Raw genomic sequence first — 19,345 nt, forward strand, 5'->3', positions numbered from 1 at the left:
AGAAAAGAAGGAGGGGGCAAGGGGAAGAGGCTGGGAGAGAAGGGAGGGACAAGAGTAGTAAGTGAGTGAGAGAGAGAGAGAGAAGAGGGCTCCAGATCGCCGAGTAAGCAGAAAAAGAACAAAAAACAAAAAAACAAAAAAAAAACAAACCCCAGGAATCCGAAAGAAGAACCAGACAACCACTTCCACAGAACAAACCCCCCAACTCCAGCTTGCTCCTGCTACTGAAATCCAAGGGGGAGACGAGACAGAACAAAGGAGCCCAGAGAGAGAAGAGACAGAGACACTAGGGGGGTGTGTGGGGGATAAGGGGTGCACAAGACTCAGAGTACCAACAGAGAGATTCCCAAAAGTTGCCCAGAATTGGGTGTGAACCATGTTCTGTGGCCCTAGCCCCGACGGGAGCCTGCTTCTCTCTCTCCTCACTCTCAGCACAGCCCTCACCTCCCTCTGCTCCGCAGACAGCAGCTTTAGCCCTGAAGTAAGTGTGATTCTCCCTCCCTCCCCCCTTCCTATCTGTCATGGGGGGACCCTCTTCGTTTCTCAAAAGGACAAGAAGAGGGCCTCGGATCTGCATGGGGGATTGTTTCTTGGGCGCCCCAGCCTCTCTGGCCCCTGGCTCTCCTCCTCTGGTTCCCTCTCCCCTTTCATCCCCTGCCTCCAAGTTGGTATGACTTTTGTTTGCCTCCCAACTCCATGCTTAATTCCTTTCCTTTCTTTAGGAAAGCCGTACATCTGGGCAAAACTTTCCCCTTGAATCCCCCTGGGCTCTGAGCTCAGCTCTGGAACGGGTTGGGACTTTGATAAATATTTGGAGCCGGCTCAAACCCCCGCCGCTGTCCCCATTTCTTGTCATGTGCCGAGTTTGTTGTTTTTCCAACTTTCCACATCTCCAGTTCTCACTCGCACACCGCTCACACTGGAGCCAACCTCCCTCCCTCCCTCCATCCCTCCTCTCCGGCCTCATCTGTTCTGCTCATCCCTGGACTGGGGTGGGGGAGGGGGAAGGGGGAAAGAGTTAATAGTTTGGAAGTCTGGCACTGGAGGGAAAAGGAGCTCTGTGCCTCCCACCTCCCCTCCTCTAGTTTTCCCTTCCCTTGTCCCCTCCCCTTCTCTCTTCTCCACTCCGTTCCTCTCCAGTCCTTCTTCCTCAAGAGAACTGTTTCTGTGCCCTGGCGTCGAGGTCCACAGGGCGGTCACCCTGGCCTGGCCCGGCCCCACACCCGAGCTGGGGTTTCCGTCCACACAAAGCTCTCCTTGTGAGCAAGGGGCTCCACTGGAGCTGGGCTTAGGGATTGGGGCACTTCTTTACTACCCCCTCCCCGCTAGTCTTCTGGATATGGGGGAGGGGTGACTTCTTTCTTTTTAATGGAAAAAAGGAAGCTAGTGAAGGGTTCAAAGAGAGAGAGAGCAGAACTGAGTCAAAGCTGGAAGGAGAAGCCACCTTTACCAGGTTCTTCCAACCCTGAGTCCCAAAGGGGAAGACCCTCCACACATGCTTCTTTCACTTTTGGGTTAGTCTAACCTGGTTCTTAGCCTTCTATGGTCTCCCTTTCCCCCCTCCTCCCACCCCCCCAGTTGTCCCAGGCCCTGGGTCTCCAGGTCTTCCAAAGGAAGTTGTGTGGGAGTTGTCTGTGGAGTTTTTTCCTCTCTCTACTTTTTATTTCGGGGTGAAGGTGGGAGACAGATTTAACCAGCTTCTTATTTTGGGCCATCCCATCCCACTCAGCTCAGCCGTGGCATAAGGCCTGGGTGCGGCAGGGAGGGGCTGGGTAGGGCAGTGGGGGAAAGGGAGGGAGAGAATTCGGAGTCAGCCCCTTTAGGCCCTGGGTAGTTGGGCAGGCTAAGAGAGTGGGAAGAACAGACTTCCAGGCTGTAGGGAGGCTTTTTTGGTTATCTGTATCAACCCAGAGGCACTGAATGGAAAAAATGTCTCCCTGATAATGAAAAAGGTTGAGCCTGGGCCTGGGAGAGCTCAGAGAGGCAAGGAGGAAAAATCTCTGCCCTGAGGCTGGTGTTAGAACTAGGGCTGGGAGGAGGCACTTAACTATCTAAGTTAGCAGTCTGAGGCCTAGAGTTCTAGCCTCTCCATGGGATGAAGAGGAGAACCTAGAACAAAAGGGGCTTGGGCATCTATAGGACCTGCCCACTGCCAACTCCTGCTCTGATCCTACCCAGCCTCTCCCCTCCTCCGGGGACCTGGCCCAGGCCCTCTGAGGGGAGGGGCTGGGCAACCCTGGCATTATGCTAAAGTGGGTCATAACTGGTCCCAGAGCCAGAGCCACCATCTGCTTCTGGGCCTTGGCCTGGGCCACTGAGGGGTGGAGAGGGAGAGGAAGGGAGGAGCAGGACCTGGGGGGCCTGGGCTTAGGGCCTGCTCCAGGGTGGGAGATCCCCAGGCAATGTTTCCAGGCCCCCACCCATGTCTCTGCAGTGGGAATCTAAACTAGGCCGGAAGATGGGAAGGGGCCTGTTGACCTTGGCTGCCACCAAGGCTGGGCTCCCCCACCCATCCTCCCCAATTCCCTACTCCATATAAATTCTAAGACAGGGAGAATTCCCAAGACAGCCCTTAACCCCCAAACCCTTGACTTTCTCTCCCTAATGAGTGCATGGGGAGTGCTGAGCTTCAGGGAGCTGGAGCAAATTTTTCCCCTCCAGAAACCCTCTCAAATCTTTGTGAGGCCTTTTTAGTCCTAACTCCACGGCTGACCTCTCTTCCCCTCAGTCTGTCTGGTACTTATCCTTTCCCCCATCCTCACTAGAGACACGAGTCTTCTCTTTTGTGGTCTCTGCTTCATTCTGTGGTTCTTACCCCACTTGGCTTCCTGTTGTTATGAGAGATGGGAGAGAGCCTGAAGGGCCTGGGAAGAGGGATCACAGGGTCATGTAACTGGAAGGGACCTTGGAGGTCATCTGGTCCAACCTCCAGTTTTCCAGATAAGGAACCTGAGACCCAGGGTAGCAAAGATCCAATTCCATCCAATAATCATGGATTAAGGGCCTAAGAGTTATGCTAAATTGGGAAAACAACAAGGTTTAAATAAGAGATAGTCCCAGCTTTTATGGGATTTAGTTTGCTTAGTTTCTCTAACTCTAAGGCATTCTGGATGTTTGACTCTGCAGAAGTCACTATCTTACTCTTGGCTTCAGTCTTCCCATCTAGAAAATAGATCGGAGGTAGGTTGGGTTAGGCTTCCAGGATGTGAATATTTACTGCCTGCTCCCCTAACAGGTAGGTATCCTCAGAGACCAAGCCTTGGGAGGAGGCAAGTATTAATGTTATCTGAAAAGATATTTAAAGATTTTGTTGCTTCTCTCCTCTCTACTCATCCCACCAAGAGCCCTCAGAGCCTCAAAAGTCAGGACCATGCCTTCTGCTGCTCTATTGACTCAGTGTTGAAGATATCCCTTAGTTCTGAAACCACCCTCCCCTCCCCCAGTCCTTCTCCCAGTCTGATTTAAAGTCAAGGCAAGAACCTCAATATTGCTGCCCAACTACCAATCTCCTTCCCAGAAACAGTCATGTCTCCTTGTTATGGGTAAGATGGCCAGGTTTTCCCCACAGGTAAAACCCAGGGATGATCTAGGATGATGGGAGTTCCCTACATACTTGAGTACAGACAGGCCACAGCAGGTCTTATGCACACATTGGCAGTGGGGCAAACCTGGCCAGCCAAACACAGGTCAGGACAGGTCCATGGATCCCAGAGACCCAACATGCCTAAAATGGTTTTGTTCCAGCACTTTTTAGAAAGTTAAGCTTCTTCCCTTCCCTCTTCTCTCTTCGCTCATGGAGGGACTGAACCTAAAAGGGGGACAGGGGATCCTGGTTTGTTTACAACTTGGGCCCCACCTCCTATCAGCCCTTGTAGAATGTCTTCCCAGAATCAGTGTTGCAATTTCGATCCCTCTGGGCTCAGGTCCCCTGTCAGCTGCTCCTGAGTCACCCCTAGCCAACCCCACAGCAGAAGTCCCAACTTTACCACATACGATATCACCCTTGTGCAAAGCTTGGAGTTACCTAATTGTCACACACACACTGACGTCCCATCTGCAGCTCATAAATCTCTGTTCCTTTTTGAGCCCCAACCCAAGCTTCTGGTCACACTTGAACCCTTCTCCTGATGCCTTAAAAATGCAAAACTAGGAAATAGTCCAAAGCATCCCCTGATTCAATCTCCACTCATCCATCTACCTCTTCTAAACACAGCCCCCGCCCAATAAAAGAATTCAAATATATCAATACTCTATACTCTGTACTGTACACTTGTAATTTTAATTTTCAGGCTCTGGGTACTACCTCATTGTTCTTAAAATAAAGGCTGACTTTGTCAGAAAATTGGGCTTTTGTAATATGTGTGTTTTTCATTCAAACACCAAAAAAAAAAAAAGCCTCATTTTAGTGTTGTTGGGGTTTTTTTTTTTTTAAAGAAAAACAAACAACCTACCCAGTCTTTATCATATGAACAATTCATAAAACATACCTGGGATTAAATACTGTTCTTCCTATCCAACCCTCCTGTCTTGAAAGCAATTTATAGACCTTTAGGGCAAACCATCAACCCAGAGGTGTGATAGTGCCTGGAATTGGGATATTTTGACATTTGGATAGACATCATGTGATTTCAGTAATTCTTGGGTAAGTCATTTTCTTGAGTCTCGGTTTCCTGTTTCCTCATCTGTAAAATGAAAGGGCTGGACTAGTTGACCTTCCTAGACCTCCTTACTCTTACCCAGGTATTCTTATAAATCCATTAGCTGAGGAGAGGGTTACCAGTGGACCTCACAGGTTGCTAATCTGTTTTCCTTCAGTCTTGCTATCTGAATGGCCTCCTTTTCCAGTCGTACCTCTATCTCTTTGAAGACCTCTTTCTGCCACTTTTTGTGATAATTCTTCATTGGCTATGGGTACAATCTTCATGTGTTTGCATTGCCCTTTGAGTGACCTGAAGTTTTAATTCTCTAGAGACTATAGTATTCCATGATTCTCAGCCATAGAACTATATATTGGAGTTTAAAAAGAGAGGGATTTGCTTCAGGAAATCTAGAGTCTCCAAGAACAATGTATAATTTCCCAAATGCTAACTAACCTAATTCTCTTCCTGCTATTCAATTCTGAGTACAAGAATGGAGATAAACTTCAATAGACCATAGATTTAGAGATGGATGATAGCTTCTTTAAGGTCACTGAGTCCAGCCATATCATTTTAAATGACTTGCCCAGGTCACACAATTAATATGAGTTTAAGGCAGGATTTTAACCCAGATTTTCCTAACCCCAGGTCCAGTGCCTCATCAACTGTAACATGCAACCTCTTGTTATAGCTAACAAAGTTATCTAACTGTAAATAGGCATGAGGTTAGCTCCATATCCTTATTCTAAGCATTTGGTTTACGTTTCTTGCTATGCCAACCATACCTACACCATGAACCTTCATACACAGCTATAACTTCAGTCCCTTTCTCCCTACCTTCCCCTGTCTTACTACAATCCCTGATGGGTGTCCCAGTGGGACCATGAACGTTGAATTCATGAGGCATGGGCTGCCTAGGTCCAATGGGGACTTCATGCTAAGTTTTAAGAAGTATCCTTTTTAGAGGCATCCCCCGAAGAGCTAGAAGGGACCTTAGAGCTATCTCACTCATCTTGATGAACCTCTTATCTTACAGATAAGGAAATTGAGGCCCAGAAATATAACATTTCTTACCCAAGGTCATACAGGTAGTAAGTAGCAAAGACAGTTTTAGTGTTATCCCTTCACCCTGCCCCTCTTCCAGTAGATAGAGTGCTGAATTCAGGAAGACCTGAGTTCAAAACCTTCCTAAGATATTTGCTAGCTGTGTGATCCAGGGTAAGTGATTTAATCTCTCTCTGCTTCAGTTCCCTGACCTGTAAAAAGGAGGGTGTTGAATTGACTCAAAATGGCCTCTAAGATCCCTCCCAGCTCTAAATCCAAGACCCAATGATTCCCCCAAGAGCCTTCCCCAAACATCTTGATTTGCTAAGGACACTGATTGACAGAATGACATCAGTGAGAAAAATCCCAAGGTAGGATTCTGTTGCTTTTTCAAGCCAACTGGTTTTGCACCCCCACCAAAGACTCCCAGTTCCTGTCCTCTTTTGAGTTCCTGGCAAGGTCAAGTGGTTGTTATGGTACAAAACAGTTAATACTTGTAACTTATAATAATAAGTTAATACTTATACATGTGTGTTCAGTCATTTTTCAGTCATGTCTAACTCTTTGCGACCCCATTTGGGGTTTTCTTGGCAAAGATATTGGAGTGGTTTGCTATTTCGTTCTCTAATTCGTTTTACAGATGAGGAACTGAGGCAAAGATAAGTGACTTGCATAGGGTCACTCAGCCATTAAGTGTCTGAAGCCAGATTTGAACTCAGGAAGATGAGTCTTCCTGACTCCAGGCCCATCGTTCTATCTACTGCACCATCTAGCTTCCCACAATACATGTGTAGATCATAGGATTTTGAGCTGGAGAGAACCTTAAAGATCACCTAAGGATCACTGAATCTCAGAGGTAGAAGGATTGTCAAAGACTATGTAGACCAAATGATACTTGATCAAGAATTCCCTCTGTGAAATAATCATCCATTCTCAACTTTTAAGACCTTTAGTAAGGAGAAACCCACTACCTCCCAAGACTTCTCACCCTGCTTTTAGACAGTCCTCATTCTTTTGTTTACATCAAACCAAAGTCTGTCTTTGCTATGGTACCCCACTGCTTCTAATTCTGCCCTCTGAGGCTAAGAAGAACAGGTTTAATCTGTTTTCCCCTGCACAGTCTATCAGAGGCAAAAAAATAGCTCCATATTCCTCCTACATCTTCTCTTGGATAAGCACCCCTATTCCTTCATTTCATCCCTATGATCTCCAGTCTCTTCACCATCCTGGTCACCCTATACTAGACACATTCCAAAATGTTAATATCCTCCCTAAAATACAGTGGGGACAATCACTTCCTCCATTTAGACAATGTTTCTCAATATAGTGTAGAATAGCACTGTTTTAGCTGCCCTGCAACACTGTTGACTAATATTGAGCTTACAGTTCTTTCCCCCATGACTTACTGTCTCATAATCACTTCTTCATCCTAATTTTTTTAAAAGCTTTATTGATGCCTTATTTTCATATCACAATCATTCACAAACTTATTTGCCCTGCTATGACCTCTCACTTGGCCTGATTTGGGGGTTTTTTGGTTAATGTCTGACAGTACATTCAACATTCCATACCCATAGCTCCCTTATTCTCTAGTAAAAGGAAAGACTATTCTATATTTGTAAAGTTCATTTTAAAAATCCAGTTTAAAACTTTAGATCCACCCCTATTTCACCTTTTTAAAATTGGCTGTTTTTGTTCTAATGCATCAAGATCACTTTAGATCCTAACTTTGTCATCCAAGGTGCTCCCTATCCCTTCCAACTTCCTATTATGTACAAATCTGAGCCTACAAGCAAATAAATGGTTGAATTGTAAAGGATCAAGGATCGATCCCTGGGGCAATTCATTTGAGACTTCTCTCCAAGGTGACCTCAACTCAATAATTACCACCCTTCCTTCAACAAATTCCTGCATTTACCTGTCACCTAGCCTAGATCTCTCCATCTTAGATTCCTGAGGATATCATGAGTGACTTTGTTGAATGCTTTGCTTTTGAAATCTCCATATACTTTGTCCAACTCCCTCATTTTACAGTTGAGGAAACAGTCCCTAAGAGGTTAAGTGATTTGCCCAAGGTCGAAGAAAGTAGAATAGGCTTAATTTGAGCCCTGGTCCTCACACTGCTATCAATGGACCAATCTTAACCTCTCGGTTCAAGTTTTAGACAAAATAGTATAGACTTCTGTGTCTGTCTTCCCAGGAAAGAAAGCCTCCAAGATAACTTACCTTATACCTGGTCACTTTTCAGCCTTTCAAGGTGCATGCAGAGGAGAAACCTGGTCTACTCCATTAAAGGGGTTAAGGGGACTTTGGATGGAGGAACATAAAACACTGAAAGGGTAGAGGGAACAAGGTCTTCTTTTCCCTCGCCTGCCCCTTAAATAGTCTACTACTACTCCCTTCTCGTCTCCAGGCTTGGCTACAGCAGTATGGCTACCTACCCCCTGGAGACCTGCGTACCCACACCCAGCGCTCTCCCCAGTCCCTCTCCACTGCTATTGCCGCCATGCAGAGGTTCTACGGGCTGCGTGTTACAGGCACTGCTGATGGAGACACCATGAAGTGAGTGCCAAACCAGCTTGGACCTGACCTGGCCCCTTGACTTCTCCAATGCCTCTCCCCATCTTCTATACCTCATCAATTAATAATAATTAGCATTTACTATGTGCCCGTCACTACTAAATGCCTTACAATTATTACCTGATTTGATCCTCAAAACAACCCTGGGAGGTAGGTGCTGTTATTATCCTTATTTTACAGATGAGGAAACTGAGGCAGACAGTGGTTAAGTGACTTGCCCATGGTCACACAACTAGTAAATGTCTGAAGCCAGATTTGAACTCTAACCTTCCTGATTCCAAGCCTTGTGCTCTATCCACTGCACCACCTGGCTGTGTAGATTAATTAATTAATCAATCAACAAGTATTTATTATTATGATCCAGGCTGTGCTAGGCAATAGTGATACAAAAACAAAAGCTGAAACAGTACTTGAGAAGCTTATATTGTCCTTACTTTCATCACTCATTACCCACATACTGTGCATTCAGAAATGTTGGGTGACTATCCTTCTCCCTTGAACTAATCCTGCCCCTACCCATGCACTGAACTTGACCATCTCCACACATGGTCCCTGCCCTCCAAAATAACGACTACATGCCAGTCACTGTGGCGGGCACTGAAGATACAGATGAAATCTAAACAGTCCCTGCCCTCTTCCTTCCCCCACACAGATCCCCCATCTTTCCCCAACACTCTTTGATGCCCTTCCTACATTGACCCTGACCCTGACCCTCCCCCATTCTCAGGGCCATGAAGCGTCCCAGATGTGGTGTCCCAGACAAATTTGGTGCAGAAATCAAGGCCAATGTACGGAGGAAGCGTTATGCCATCCAGGGTCTAAAATGGCAACACAATGAGATCACATTTTGGTGAGTCCCATGAAAGTACAGAGGGCTCCCTGTTGCTAGGTTCACACTCAGCCTGCTTTGCTTAAGAGGTGCGGAACTCCCCCAATCACAGAAAAAAGGAGCACTACCTCCACCCCTAGCTCAGGACCACATGGGAGAGAATGGGAATCAGGCACTCCTGGGAGATTCTGGGACCTATGGAGCATTAAGTATGGATGGGATATCCCAGTCCTAGAAAGAAAGGACCCCCTGAACTCAAGGAACTCAGGCAGAAGGCACAGCCTAGATTTGAGGGGATTGGTAGAATGGACAACATGGTTCCAGGACTGGGGATAAGGGAGGGCTCTCTATACCCACCATCCTAATTATTATATCTCATGTCTTCTTCTCTCATCCTGGACTCCAGCATCCAGAATTACACACCCAAAGTAGGTGAATATGCCACATTCGAAGCTATCCGAAAAGCCTTCAAAGTATGGGAGGGGGCAACACCTCTGCGCTTCCGTGAAGTGCCCTATTCCTACATACAAGAGGGTCATGAGAAGCAAGCAGACATCATGATCTTCTTTGCTGAGGGTTTTCACGGTGACAGCACACCCTTTGACGGGGAAGGCGGCTTCCTGGCCCACGCATACTTCCCTGGCCCTAATATTGGCGGAGACACTCACTTTGACTCAGCTGAGCCCTGGACTGTCCGAAATGAGGATCTCAGTGGTGAGTAGGGGGGCCAGGGTGAGAGAGAGACAAGAGTAGGGGGGCAGGGAGAAGAAATGCCAGGGAGAAATCCCTGGGTTAACACCTAGAAGTATAGTATTATCATTCTGGTATAAAGTTTACGAGTATTGACTCCATGGGGTCCTCACATATATGGTGGACCATATGACTTCTGAGGCCCCTTCCAACTCTCAAATTCCAGGATTCTTATTCAAATCCTACCTGTGATACCTTTGAAACTTACGTAACCTAACTACCTGGGTCTCAGTTTTCTCATTTGTAAAATGAGTAGGTTGGCCTAGATGAGCTCTGAAGTCTCCTCTAGCTCATGATCTGTGATCTTTTCCTCGTCCTCTCAGATGTAGCTTGCTCTATGAAATTTCTTTTCCATAAAATTCTGCCCAGCTAATATGCCATGGCATGGCTGATAGAGGGCTGGCCGTGGAATCAGGAAGACTTGGATTCAAATCCTGCCTTGGACACATACTAGCTCTGTGATAATATGAGATCAAGTCACTTAGGCTTGAAGTGCCAGAGGCACTTATTTAAAATTATTTTTTCCCCAATTACATGTAAGAATAATTTTTAACATTTGTTTTTAAAAATTTTGAGTTCCAAATTCTCTTCCTCCTCTCTCCCCTCCCCCTCTCTGAGATGGCAAGCAATTTGATATAGGTTTAGTCATGTTGTGAAAGAAAACAGAAGAAGAAAAAAATGTGAAAAAATAAAGAAAGTGAAAATAGTATGCTTCAATCTGTATTCAGACTCCAGATTTTTTTTAAGGAGATGGATAGCATTTTTCATCATGAGTCCTTTGGAATTGTCTTGGATATCTTTGTATTGCTGAAAATTGCTAAGTCATTCACAGTTGATCAATATTGCTGTTACTGTGTACAATGTTCTCCTGGTTCTGCTTGCTTCACTTTGCATCAGTGCATGTAAATCTTCCCAGCTTTTGCTGAAAGCCAGAGGCACTTCTATAATTATAAGATAACAGATTTTGCCCATCTACATCTGTGGAGGGAGTTTCCATACCAATGAAGTAACAAGCTTCCTGTTGCCCCCCAAAGAATACCTCCAGTTTCTAAAGGAACAAGAAAGAGAGAACTTAGGAAACTTGCCTAAGTCTTCTCTTAAAATTCCTAAGTTCCTAAGGTATGTAGGGTATTAGACCTGGGATTCCTATCCATAGGTTGCCTTTGGCCATGGCATCATAGGATTGAGAGCTGGAAAAGATCTCAGAGATCTCCCTCTTTTTTTTTTAAAGCAATCAGGGTTAAGTAACTTGCTCAAGGTTACATGGCCAGGTGTTTCTGGGTGGGTGCTAAGTGTCTTAGCCTGGATTCGATCCCCAGGTCATCCCGACACTGGAGCCGGTGCTCTTACTCTCTGTGCTACCTGGCCGCCCCAGAGATCTCCCTCTTTTTACAGATAAGGGAACTGAGTCCCAGAAAGGTTAAGTGAGTTATCCGAGGTTAGCAGAACTAGGCTTTGAAACCCATCTCCATCATGGTGTCCTCCAAAAGATAATAGTCTCCGTGGTGGAGAGTACCTTATTGAAACCACAAGAGTAGAGAGCCCCCTGGTTTCACTCATTCTGTTCCTTGTTCCACTTCCACCTATGTGTAGGGCGGGAATTATTTGAGTTTATGATCCAGATAATAAAGCTACAGCAGAGTGAAGAACCCAGAGCTTGGTGAATCAAGGGATGGTTACACAGAATGTGGAGTAGGTTGGATAGTCCTGGGGTACCTACAGAAGCAATAGAAGGGGGCTACCCATGACAAGACTTACCCCTTTCAGGGAATGACATATTCCTGGTGGCTGTCCATGAACTGGGCCATGCACTGGGTCTGGAGCACTCCAATGACCCCTCAGCTATCATGGCCCCCTTCTACCAGTGGATGGACACAGAGAACTTCGTACTTCCTGAGGATGACCGACGGGGTATCCAGCAACTCTATGGTGAGCATCTCAACTTTACACCCAGACTCCCAGAGCCCCTCACAGTCTCTCCTCTCTCAAAACTTGTTTTATATCAACCCTTCACACTTTTCCTTTGACAGCTGATTAACATTAGTAATAATAATATCCATCAAAAAAACCAAACAATACATCAAGAGCAAAGAGTCTCTCTCTCTCTCTCTCTTTCCCTCTGTATTTATAATTTATATAATCATTGTCTAGGACAATGCCTGGCAGACAGTAGACACTTGTATTGTTTGTTGAATTTAATTTAATTTAATGCAGTTTAGAAGTCTCTCTTGATCTCTTCTCATCTCCTCCCTCTCCATCTCTCTCCATTTCCTCACACCCTCTTTGTCCCTCTTCACACCCACTCTCGTCCCATCTTTGTCCATTTTCTCATATCAGTCTTTTTCCATCTCTGCACAGCACATGTCTCCCTTCTTCACAGTTTCTTCATCTCCTCACATCTAATCTGCCCTTTCCTTACATCACATCTTTCTCCATCTCCTCATGACCAACCTCTCCATGTCCTTATATCCATTTGTTTTCATCCCCTCATCCCATCTCTCCCATCCTCACATTCAGTCTCTTTCCACTTCTTCATATCTCACTTCCAGCCTTACTTCATCTCTTCATATCCCCAACTTTTTACTTCTGGAATCAAACTTCTCTATTTGTCATTTAAAGCTCTGTACAACTTGGCCTTTTCCTATTTTCCCAGTCTTCTCACACACTGCTCCTGACCACACACTCCATGGTCCAGTCATTGCAGCCTACTCACTGATCCTTACCCATGATGCTCCAGTTCCCATCTCTGTCTTTGCCCTTGCTGTCCTTCCTGCCTGGAATGCCCCTCTCACGTCCACCTCTGGGAGTCCCTGAGTCTCCTTCAAGACTCAGTTCACATGCCACCTTCTATGGTGGCTTTCCCTATGAGAGGCTTTTCCTGGTCCCACCCTCATACACATACTCCCACCAGCTACTTGTATCTTTCCCCCTGTTACCTTGTTTCTGTTTTCTATCTGATATATACTATTATGTAGGTATTTGTCTATGTTGTCTCCTTCATTAGTAGAGAAGCTTCCTTGTGGTCAGGGAGTTTCTTTTTTGCCTCTGTATCTCTAGCCCTTAGCAGAGTGCCTTGTACTATGTATGAGCACTTAATAAAATACACATTGATCAGTTGATCTTCCTCCCTCTCCTCCATCTCATCACAACTCCTACCCTGTGTCTCCTTTCCTTAAACCCAATCTCTCTTCGTCTTCTGATGTTTCTCTTTTTCTTCATGCTCAGTCTCTCTCCATATCCCCATATCCCATCTCTCCATTTCCTCACACCCCATTTCTGTCCTTCTAGAACTCACTCTGCCTTTTCCTCAAAGAGGTTCTGCCCTTCTGTCCTGTCCTTTCCAAATTGAGCCTGTGTCTGATGTGCACCTGTTCTTGGTCCCAGGGAGTAAGTTTGCATCCCCTACCAAGAATCCTTCACAGCCCAGGACTACCTCCAGGCCCTCTGTCCCAGGCAAGCCCAAAAACCCCACCTATGGACCTAACATATGTGATGGGAACTTTGACACAGTGGCTGTGCTTCGGGGGGAAATGTTTGTCTTCAAGGTAAGGGGAAGCAAGGATAAAGCTGATGGGGATGGAGAACTAGAATTTGGGGAAATAAGCGATTCTGATCTGGAAATGGGAGGAGACCTAATTAAAAGAAGAGTATTAGAATAACTCAGTGACTAAAACTTGGTGAGGGAGGGACAGTGATAAGGGGAAGACAGCAGATTCAGGTGGTTGTCTTCTCTGCCTGCCTTTTCCCACGCAGGAACGGTGGTTCTGGCGAGTTCGGAATAACCAGGTGATGGATGGGTACCCAATGCCCATTGGTCAGTTCTGGAGGGGTCTGCCTGCTTCTGTCAACACCGCTTATGAAAGAAAGGATGGCAAATTTGTCTTTTTCAAAGGTAACTGGGCATTTGACTTAGGGGCCCTAGAGGTTCTAGGGGTCCTGGGGTGGTGGAGGCCTCTCCTTTGGAAGAAAAGACTTATCAGTGAATCTGTGGGTCTGTGAGGCCTGAACTAACTACAAATGTCCTTCCTGCTTTCCTCTCCAAAGGAGACAAACACTGGGTGTTTGATGAGGCCTCTCTGGAGCCTGGCTATCCCAAGCACATCAAGGAGTTGGGACGAGGCCTACCCACTGACAAGATCGATGCCGCACTTTTCTGGATGCCAAGTGGAAAGACCTACTTCTTTCGGGGAAACAAGTGAGGACCCCACTCTCTACCCCCAAAACAACTTCTACCTCAGGCATCCATTCCTTCTCCCAGAGAAAGGCACCCTCCTAACCCTACAGAGATCTTTCTCACACAAAGTGACTGGCCATCTGCTGTTGCCTAGCAACAACAGCCAAATTCAGGTGCTGAATCAAATCAGTGGGATGTGACCGGGTCATGATTTCAGACCTAATCATTTGGTGCTTTCTGCCCACAGTACCCCTCCTTCTCTTCAGCCCAGCTCCCTCCCCCCCAGCTCCGCCCAGGCTGTCTGGTCTCCTCTGGTCAAACTCTATGATTAAAGGCTGGTGGTGGTTCATCTGAGGGCTAATCATGGGTACTGTAGGAGGCCCAGTCCCTCCCCTTTCCCCAAGGAAGCAGTCCCTCATTATCAGGCAGGCCCTATACCCAACATCCATAGCTATAACTAAGGATGAGATGACTAGGACCCTGCCCCAAAGGGCCCTGAAATATAAAAGAGTGCTGACCACATTTGCATTCCTTCAGCCACATAGAAATAATTGAGCTTAGCACCTAGTTAGGGAAAATAATTAAAGTAGGAAGCAAGCAAACAGTCCAATTCCCTCCCTTACTCACCGTAGCCACGTTCCAAGTGAAGTTTTGGCCAGCTCTGCCCTGTAATCTGACCCTCCCTCTCCCTTGGACAGGCTCTTCAGCATCAACCTGGCAATGATCTAGGGTCTCCATCTCCCCACCATAGGACCTTTTCCTGAGATCTTTCCCTTTGTGAGAGAATGTCCTAGGGACTCCCCATTGCAATGGAATTTGCCTTAAAGCATCAATCTGGGCGTACATTTTTGGAGGTAGTGGGGAAGGGAGGGGGGGGGGTCTCACTTGCCCTGAACATCAAAATTCTTAGACTTTGAGGCAGCATACTAGATAAACTGGAAGAACTGGAATTAGGAAAACCTGAGTTTGAATCCTGCCTCAGATGCTTTTACTAGCTGTAGGACCCTGGGAAAGTCACTTAACCCCTCTCTCAGCCTTAATTTCTTCATCTGTAAAGTAAGGGTGATAATAGCACTGACCTCAGGTTTGTTGTAAGAGTTAGAGAAGATACACTGTAAATCTTAAAAGTCTATAAAAATGTTAACTATTATTGTTTGTAACAGCTTCCGACTGACCCTTTTTCCTGTTGTCCCTCAGGTACTACCGATTCAATGAGGAATTCAGAGCAGTGGACAGCGAGTATCCCAAAGATATCAAAGTTTGGGAAGGAATTCCTGAATCCCCCAGGGGATCATTCATGGGCAGTGATGAAGGTGAGAAACCAAAGAAGCGACCAAGCCAGCCGATCTCTGCAGGCCTCTGTTTCCTCATCTGTAAATTGAGAGGGTTGGGCTAGAGGATCTCTAAGGTTTGCTTCTAACTTTAAATCTTAGGGTCTTATATGAGGCAGGAAGGATGAGAGGTGAGGAAAGAAAAATGAGAGAGCCAGGAAGGACAGGAAGGAAGGAGACTGCACAATGAGAGCAATGTGTAGATTTCAAACTAGTGGAGCTTTCTTTTCATCTCTTCCTCTCTCTGGGACTTTTCCTGTTTTGGGAGTTTCCTCTGTCTTCCCTGACTCTCCCCAACCTCCCTCCTCTCTTTTCCTTCCTCCCTTCCTTTCTCCCCATGATCCAACACACTTTCTTCCTTCCCAACAGCTTTCACCTATTTCTATAAGGGGAACAAATACTGGAAATTCAATAACCAGAAGTTGAAGGTGGAGCCAGGCTATCCCAAATCAGCGCTTCGGGACTGGATGGGCTGCCCGTCTGGGGGCCGGCCTGATGAGACAGAGGAAGAAACGGAGGTGATCATCATCGAGGTAGACGAGGAGGGCAGTGGTGCGGTGAATGCAGCCGCTGTCGTGCTCCCCGTGCTCCTGCTCCTCTGTGTCGTTGCTGTGGGCCTGGCCGTCTTCTTCTTCAAACGCCACGGAACCCCCAAGAAGCTGCTCTATTGCCAGCGTTCCCTGCTGGACAAGGTCTGACCCTCCCAACAGGCTGGGGGGCTGGCACCCCTCCCCTGCCCACCCCCACCACACAGACTTTGCCTCTGGGGGCCAAGGGCTACAGGTGTAGGGGGAGGGACTGTCCCATATTTCCTCATGGTCTCCTTGATGCCCCACAACCCTCCTTCTGTCCCTTTCGCCCCTTGATCCCTTTCCCTGTGCCCTCCCCCTCCCTCTGCTCCCCTCACTTCATCATTCTATAGGTCCCTAGGGTACTGAGCAGCAGTAGCATCCTAGAGGTCCCCTGTCTCCCTCTGGGGAGCTCTCCTACTTGGTGCCATCCCTTCCCCTGTTGGTCATCCTGGGGGCTCTGCACTTGAAGGCTAGGACTCTCTGACCTCCCTGGTGAAGGTCAAAGTCTGGGTCACCTGCTCCTTTTCCTTTCCTGGACGTACCTTGCACCTCTGAACGTTAAGCTTCAGGGGATTCTGCATACTCCCAGCCCCATAGACCCCAGGTCTGCCCAGTTGGCAGCCTCCCACCACCTTTTCTGGCTAAAATGAACCTCAATAAGGAAACAGGAGAAGGCCCTGAGGATATCTGCAGGGGCAGAGATAGTGGTTGTATGGGACTGAGTATTTTATTCCCAGGGTTGCCCACCCCAAACCACTGGGGCTGGAGCATAGACAAAGAAAAGCAGGGTGGCCATTTTGCTTTCAGCATTGCTAGATCCATCCATCTCCCTCCCCATGGGAAGCATCTGTTTCTTTCCCACTCACTTGTTCACTCCAAGGAATTTCTTTACAAGGCAAAAAGCTCGAACCTTTAAGGAATAAACTTAGTAGGGGAAAAATCCTCAGCTGCCCCACTTACTGTCTCCCCAGCTCTGTCCCTGCTCAGTCCCCTTCCAAACCTTAACCTTGGATTTGGGAAACCAAGGTTGGAAGAGCCATAGGGTAGCTACTGAGGATAGGGATGGGACCAAGGAGAGAGGGCAGAGTCATGGAAACTCAGGGGTGTAGCTATACAGAGAAAGAAGAAACTGGGAAAAGGATCAGTGGCCCAGTGATGGACGTGGAGAGACTGTTAACAATGGAAGCAAGAGCCACACGGATGAGGAGTGGAGCTGGGGCTGGGACCCAGGGGCAGGGGTGGGGGGAAAGTAGTAGACTCAGAGAAGACTAAACTGGAGGGTGTAGCTGGTGCCAGGGGTGGGGGCTGGGACTGACTAGTGAGGAGTTCTATGATATCAGTGTGGGGGGGAGGCATTTATGAAGGCTAGAGAAAAGGGCTGGTTTAGAGAGGAGAGACTTTTTTTTTAAATTGGTCCCCACAACTTTGCATGTGAGCAGGACCCAGGAAGATGGCTTCAAGAAAAGCCAGAGGAAGAGGAATGAGGCATAATAGGGTGGTCAGAGAACTCCTAGAGACAGTAAGAATGTCCTGAGCCTGGGTGGAATAGTACCCATTGAAGCCTCTTTAGAGGTTTGCCCTGGTTGCTGGGGTCCTGGGCTCCAACCCTAAATGGTTGGGACAAATCTTGGCCAGGGTGAGAAGAGTTGAGCAGCCTCAGCCCCCTGTGCATTCTGGAGGGAGGGCTGGGACTTAGCTCTCAGGCCTGGGGGTTTCCTGCGGGACATTAGCACACCTTCACATCCATGGTTCCTCTCACACCTTAACCTTAATGTTACCCCTCTTTGTCCTGAACCTCCCCTCCCATTTCCCCACCCAATTTGTCCATTTCCAAACTCCTTCAGCCACCAGAAAGTGGACATGGTACTGGGGGACTTGGGAGAGGGAGGAACCCTGTGGGGAAGGGGAAAGGGGGAAAGGGTAGGGGGGAGAGGGAGAGGGTGGGGCACATCATGGGGATGGGGTGAACGGTGCTGGCAATTCGGCTAAATTTCTGTTTCTTGTTTGTTTTTTTGTTTTTTAATGTATATTTTATTATAATTATTATATGATTCCATTAAAATAGTTCCTTTTTGTTAACAAAGGGTATGGGGAATGGAGGGTGGGGGTGGGGGTGGGAAGGAGGGAATTTTAACCCCAGGAACCTGCAGGGCGGGTTGGGGTCAGTCCCCTCTGAGGAGAACATTTTTTAAAAATCCTTCAATGTTTTCACAAAGAATAAAAGTGTTTCACATTCTCCAAGTGATTACTGCTCTCTCCAGGGGTAGCTGGGATTTGGATGTTCATGTGGCAAGGAAAAGGGTGTGGGGAGGGAGGGTCAAGGAAAAAAGCTAGATCCACTATGTTGTTGAAAAAGCACTGGTTTTGGAAAAAGCTCTGCCAACGATTAGCTGTGTGACCCTGGACAAGTCATTTTGCCTCCAGGGGTTTCACCTTTCTCTAATGTTCTTTGATGACATAATGGACAGAGTACAGGACTTAGAGACAGGAAGACTTGGGTTTGAATACTGCCTAAGGAATTTAATAACTTGTGTGTCTACAGACAAGTCACTTAACTCTCTGCACCTCAATTTCCTCATCTATACAATGGGGATAACTACCTCTGTAGCACCTACCTCACTGGGCTGTTGTGAGGCTCAAATGAGATTACATATATATATTTATATAAAATACTTTGCGGGTCTTAAAGGGCTACATAAATACCAGCGATTATTATTCCAGCTCTGAATTCTGTGATGCTATGGGAGGAGAGAGTGAGGGGTGCATATGGTGGAGAATTTTACCTTCTGTTTCTGTGAGGTGGGGTTTGGCTATTCTTCATAAGTGCATATGACAACTCCCAGAATCCTACCCTGAAGGAGTCAGAAGACTGATTCCTGGAGGTGATGGAAGAGGCTGCTTTTTCATTCCCAGACCCAGTGTTGGGTAGAGAATGAACCATAATAAATGAGAGGTTGACACTTGTCAGAAGGCCCTTTGGCAAAAGGAAGTGGTCAAAGTAGTGGCATCTAGGAAAATCTTCCTAAATTTTCCTGACTTGTCCATGTGATCTGGCCATCAATTCTTATTTCCCTTTTATCTTGAGCAAACTGGGGATTTCCAAACTCCTCCTGAGCCTCATGGGACACAGTCCCGGGTTGGTTCACCCAAAGTCTGCTACGCATTGGTCACCTCTCAGACTCAAGAGCCCAGAAAGTGTGACCCTGCTGGGGTATTAGGCATGAATTGGAATGAATTGAACCTTAGGATTCCCACTCCAACCCAGGGGAGGGTCAATCAGTGCAAAAGCATTTATTAAGCACTTACCATGTGCCTGGCACTGTGTTAAGTGCTAAGACTATAAAGGCCAAAACAAAGTCTCAACCCTCAGGCTGCTCCCATCTAATATAGAAGACAACATGGAATTAACTAGGTGCATTTAAGAGAGA

The 19,345-nt window shown here is 46.9% G+C and overlaps 1 protein-coding gene across 1 annotated transcript; it reads left to right on the forward strand.

Moving 5' to 3' along the window:
• Positions 1-18,158, forward strand: MMP14 (matrix metallopeptidase 14). The gene is made up of 10 exons (XM_069097806.1): positions 1-481; positions 8,095-8,243; positions 8,989-9,111; positions 9,497-9,804; positions 11,608-11,769; positions 13,225-13,385; positions 13,594-13,732; positions 13,885-14,035; positions 15,212-15,327; positions 15,715-18,158. The coding sequence occupies exons 1-10, from the start codon at positions 377-379 to the stop codon at positions 16,041-16,043; spliced, it is 1,743 nt and encodes a 580-aa protein (XP_068953907.1). The 5' UTR covers positions 1-376; the 3' UTR covers positions 16,044-18,158.
• Positions 18,159-19,345: the final 1,187 nt, after the last annotated feature.

This window comes from Petaurus breviceps, unplaced genomic scaffold (assembly GCF_028583685.1).
Source record: "Petaurus breviceps papuanus isolate PSGF00001 unplaced genomic scaffold, PetGlider_PUasm1.0 37, whole genome shotgun sequence".
Classification (NCBI taxonomy): Eukaryota; Metazoa; Chordata; class Mammalia; order Diprotodontia; family Petauridae; genus Petaurus; species Petaurus breviceps.

Bases quoted from the DNA above. Each gene is read 5' to 3' on its own strand.
- MMP14 (XM_069097806.1), top strand. From the start codon at position 377: ATGTTCTGTGGCCCTAGCCCCGACGGGAGCCTGCTTCTCTCTCTCCTC. The intron at 9,805-11,607 runs GTGAGTAGGGGG...TACCCCTTTCAG, and splicing joins CCGAAATGAGGATCTCAGTG to GGAATGACATATTCCTGGTG. The intron at 14,036-15,211 runs GTGAGGACCCCA...GTTGTCCCTCAG, and splicing joins TACTTCTTTCGGGGAAACAA to GTACTACCGATTCAATGAGG.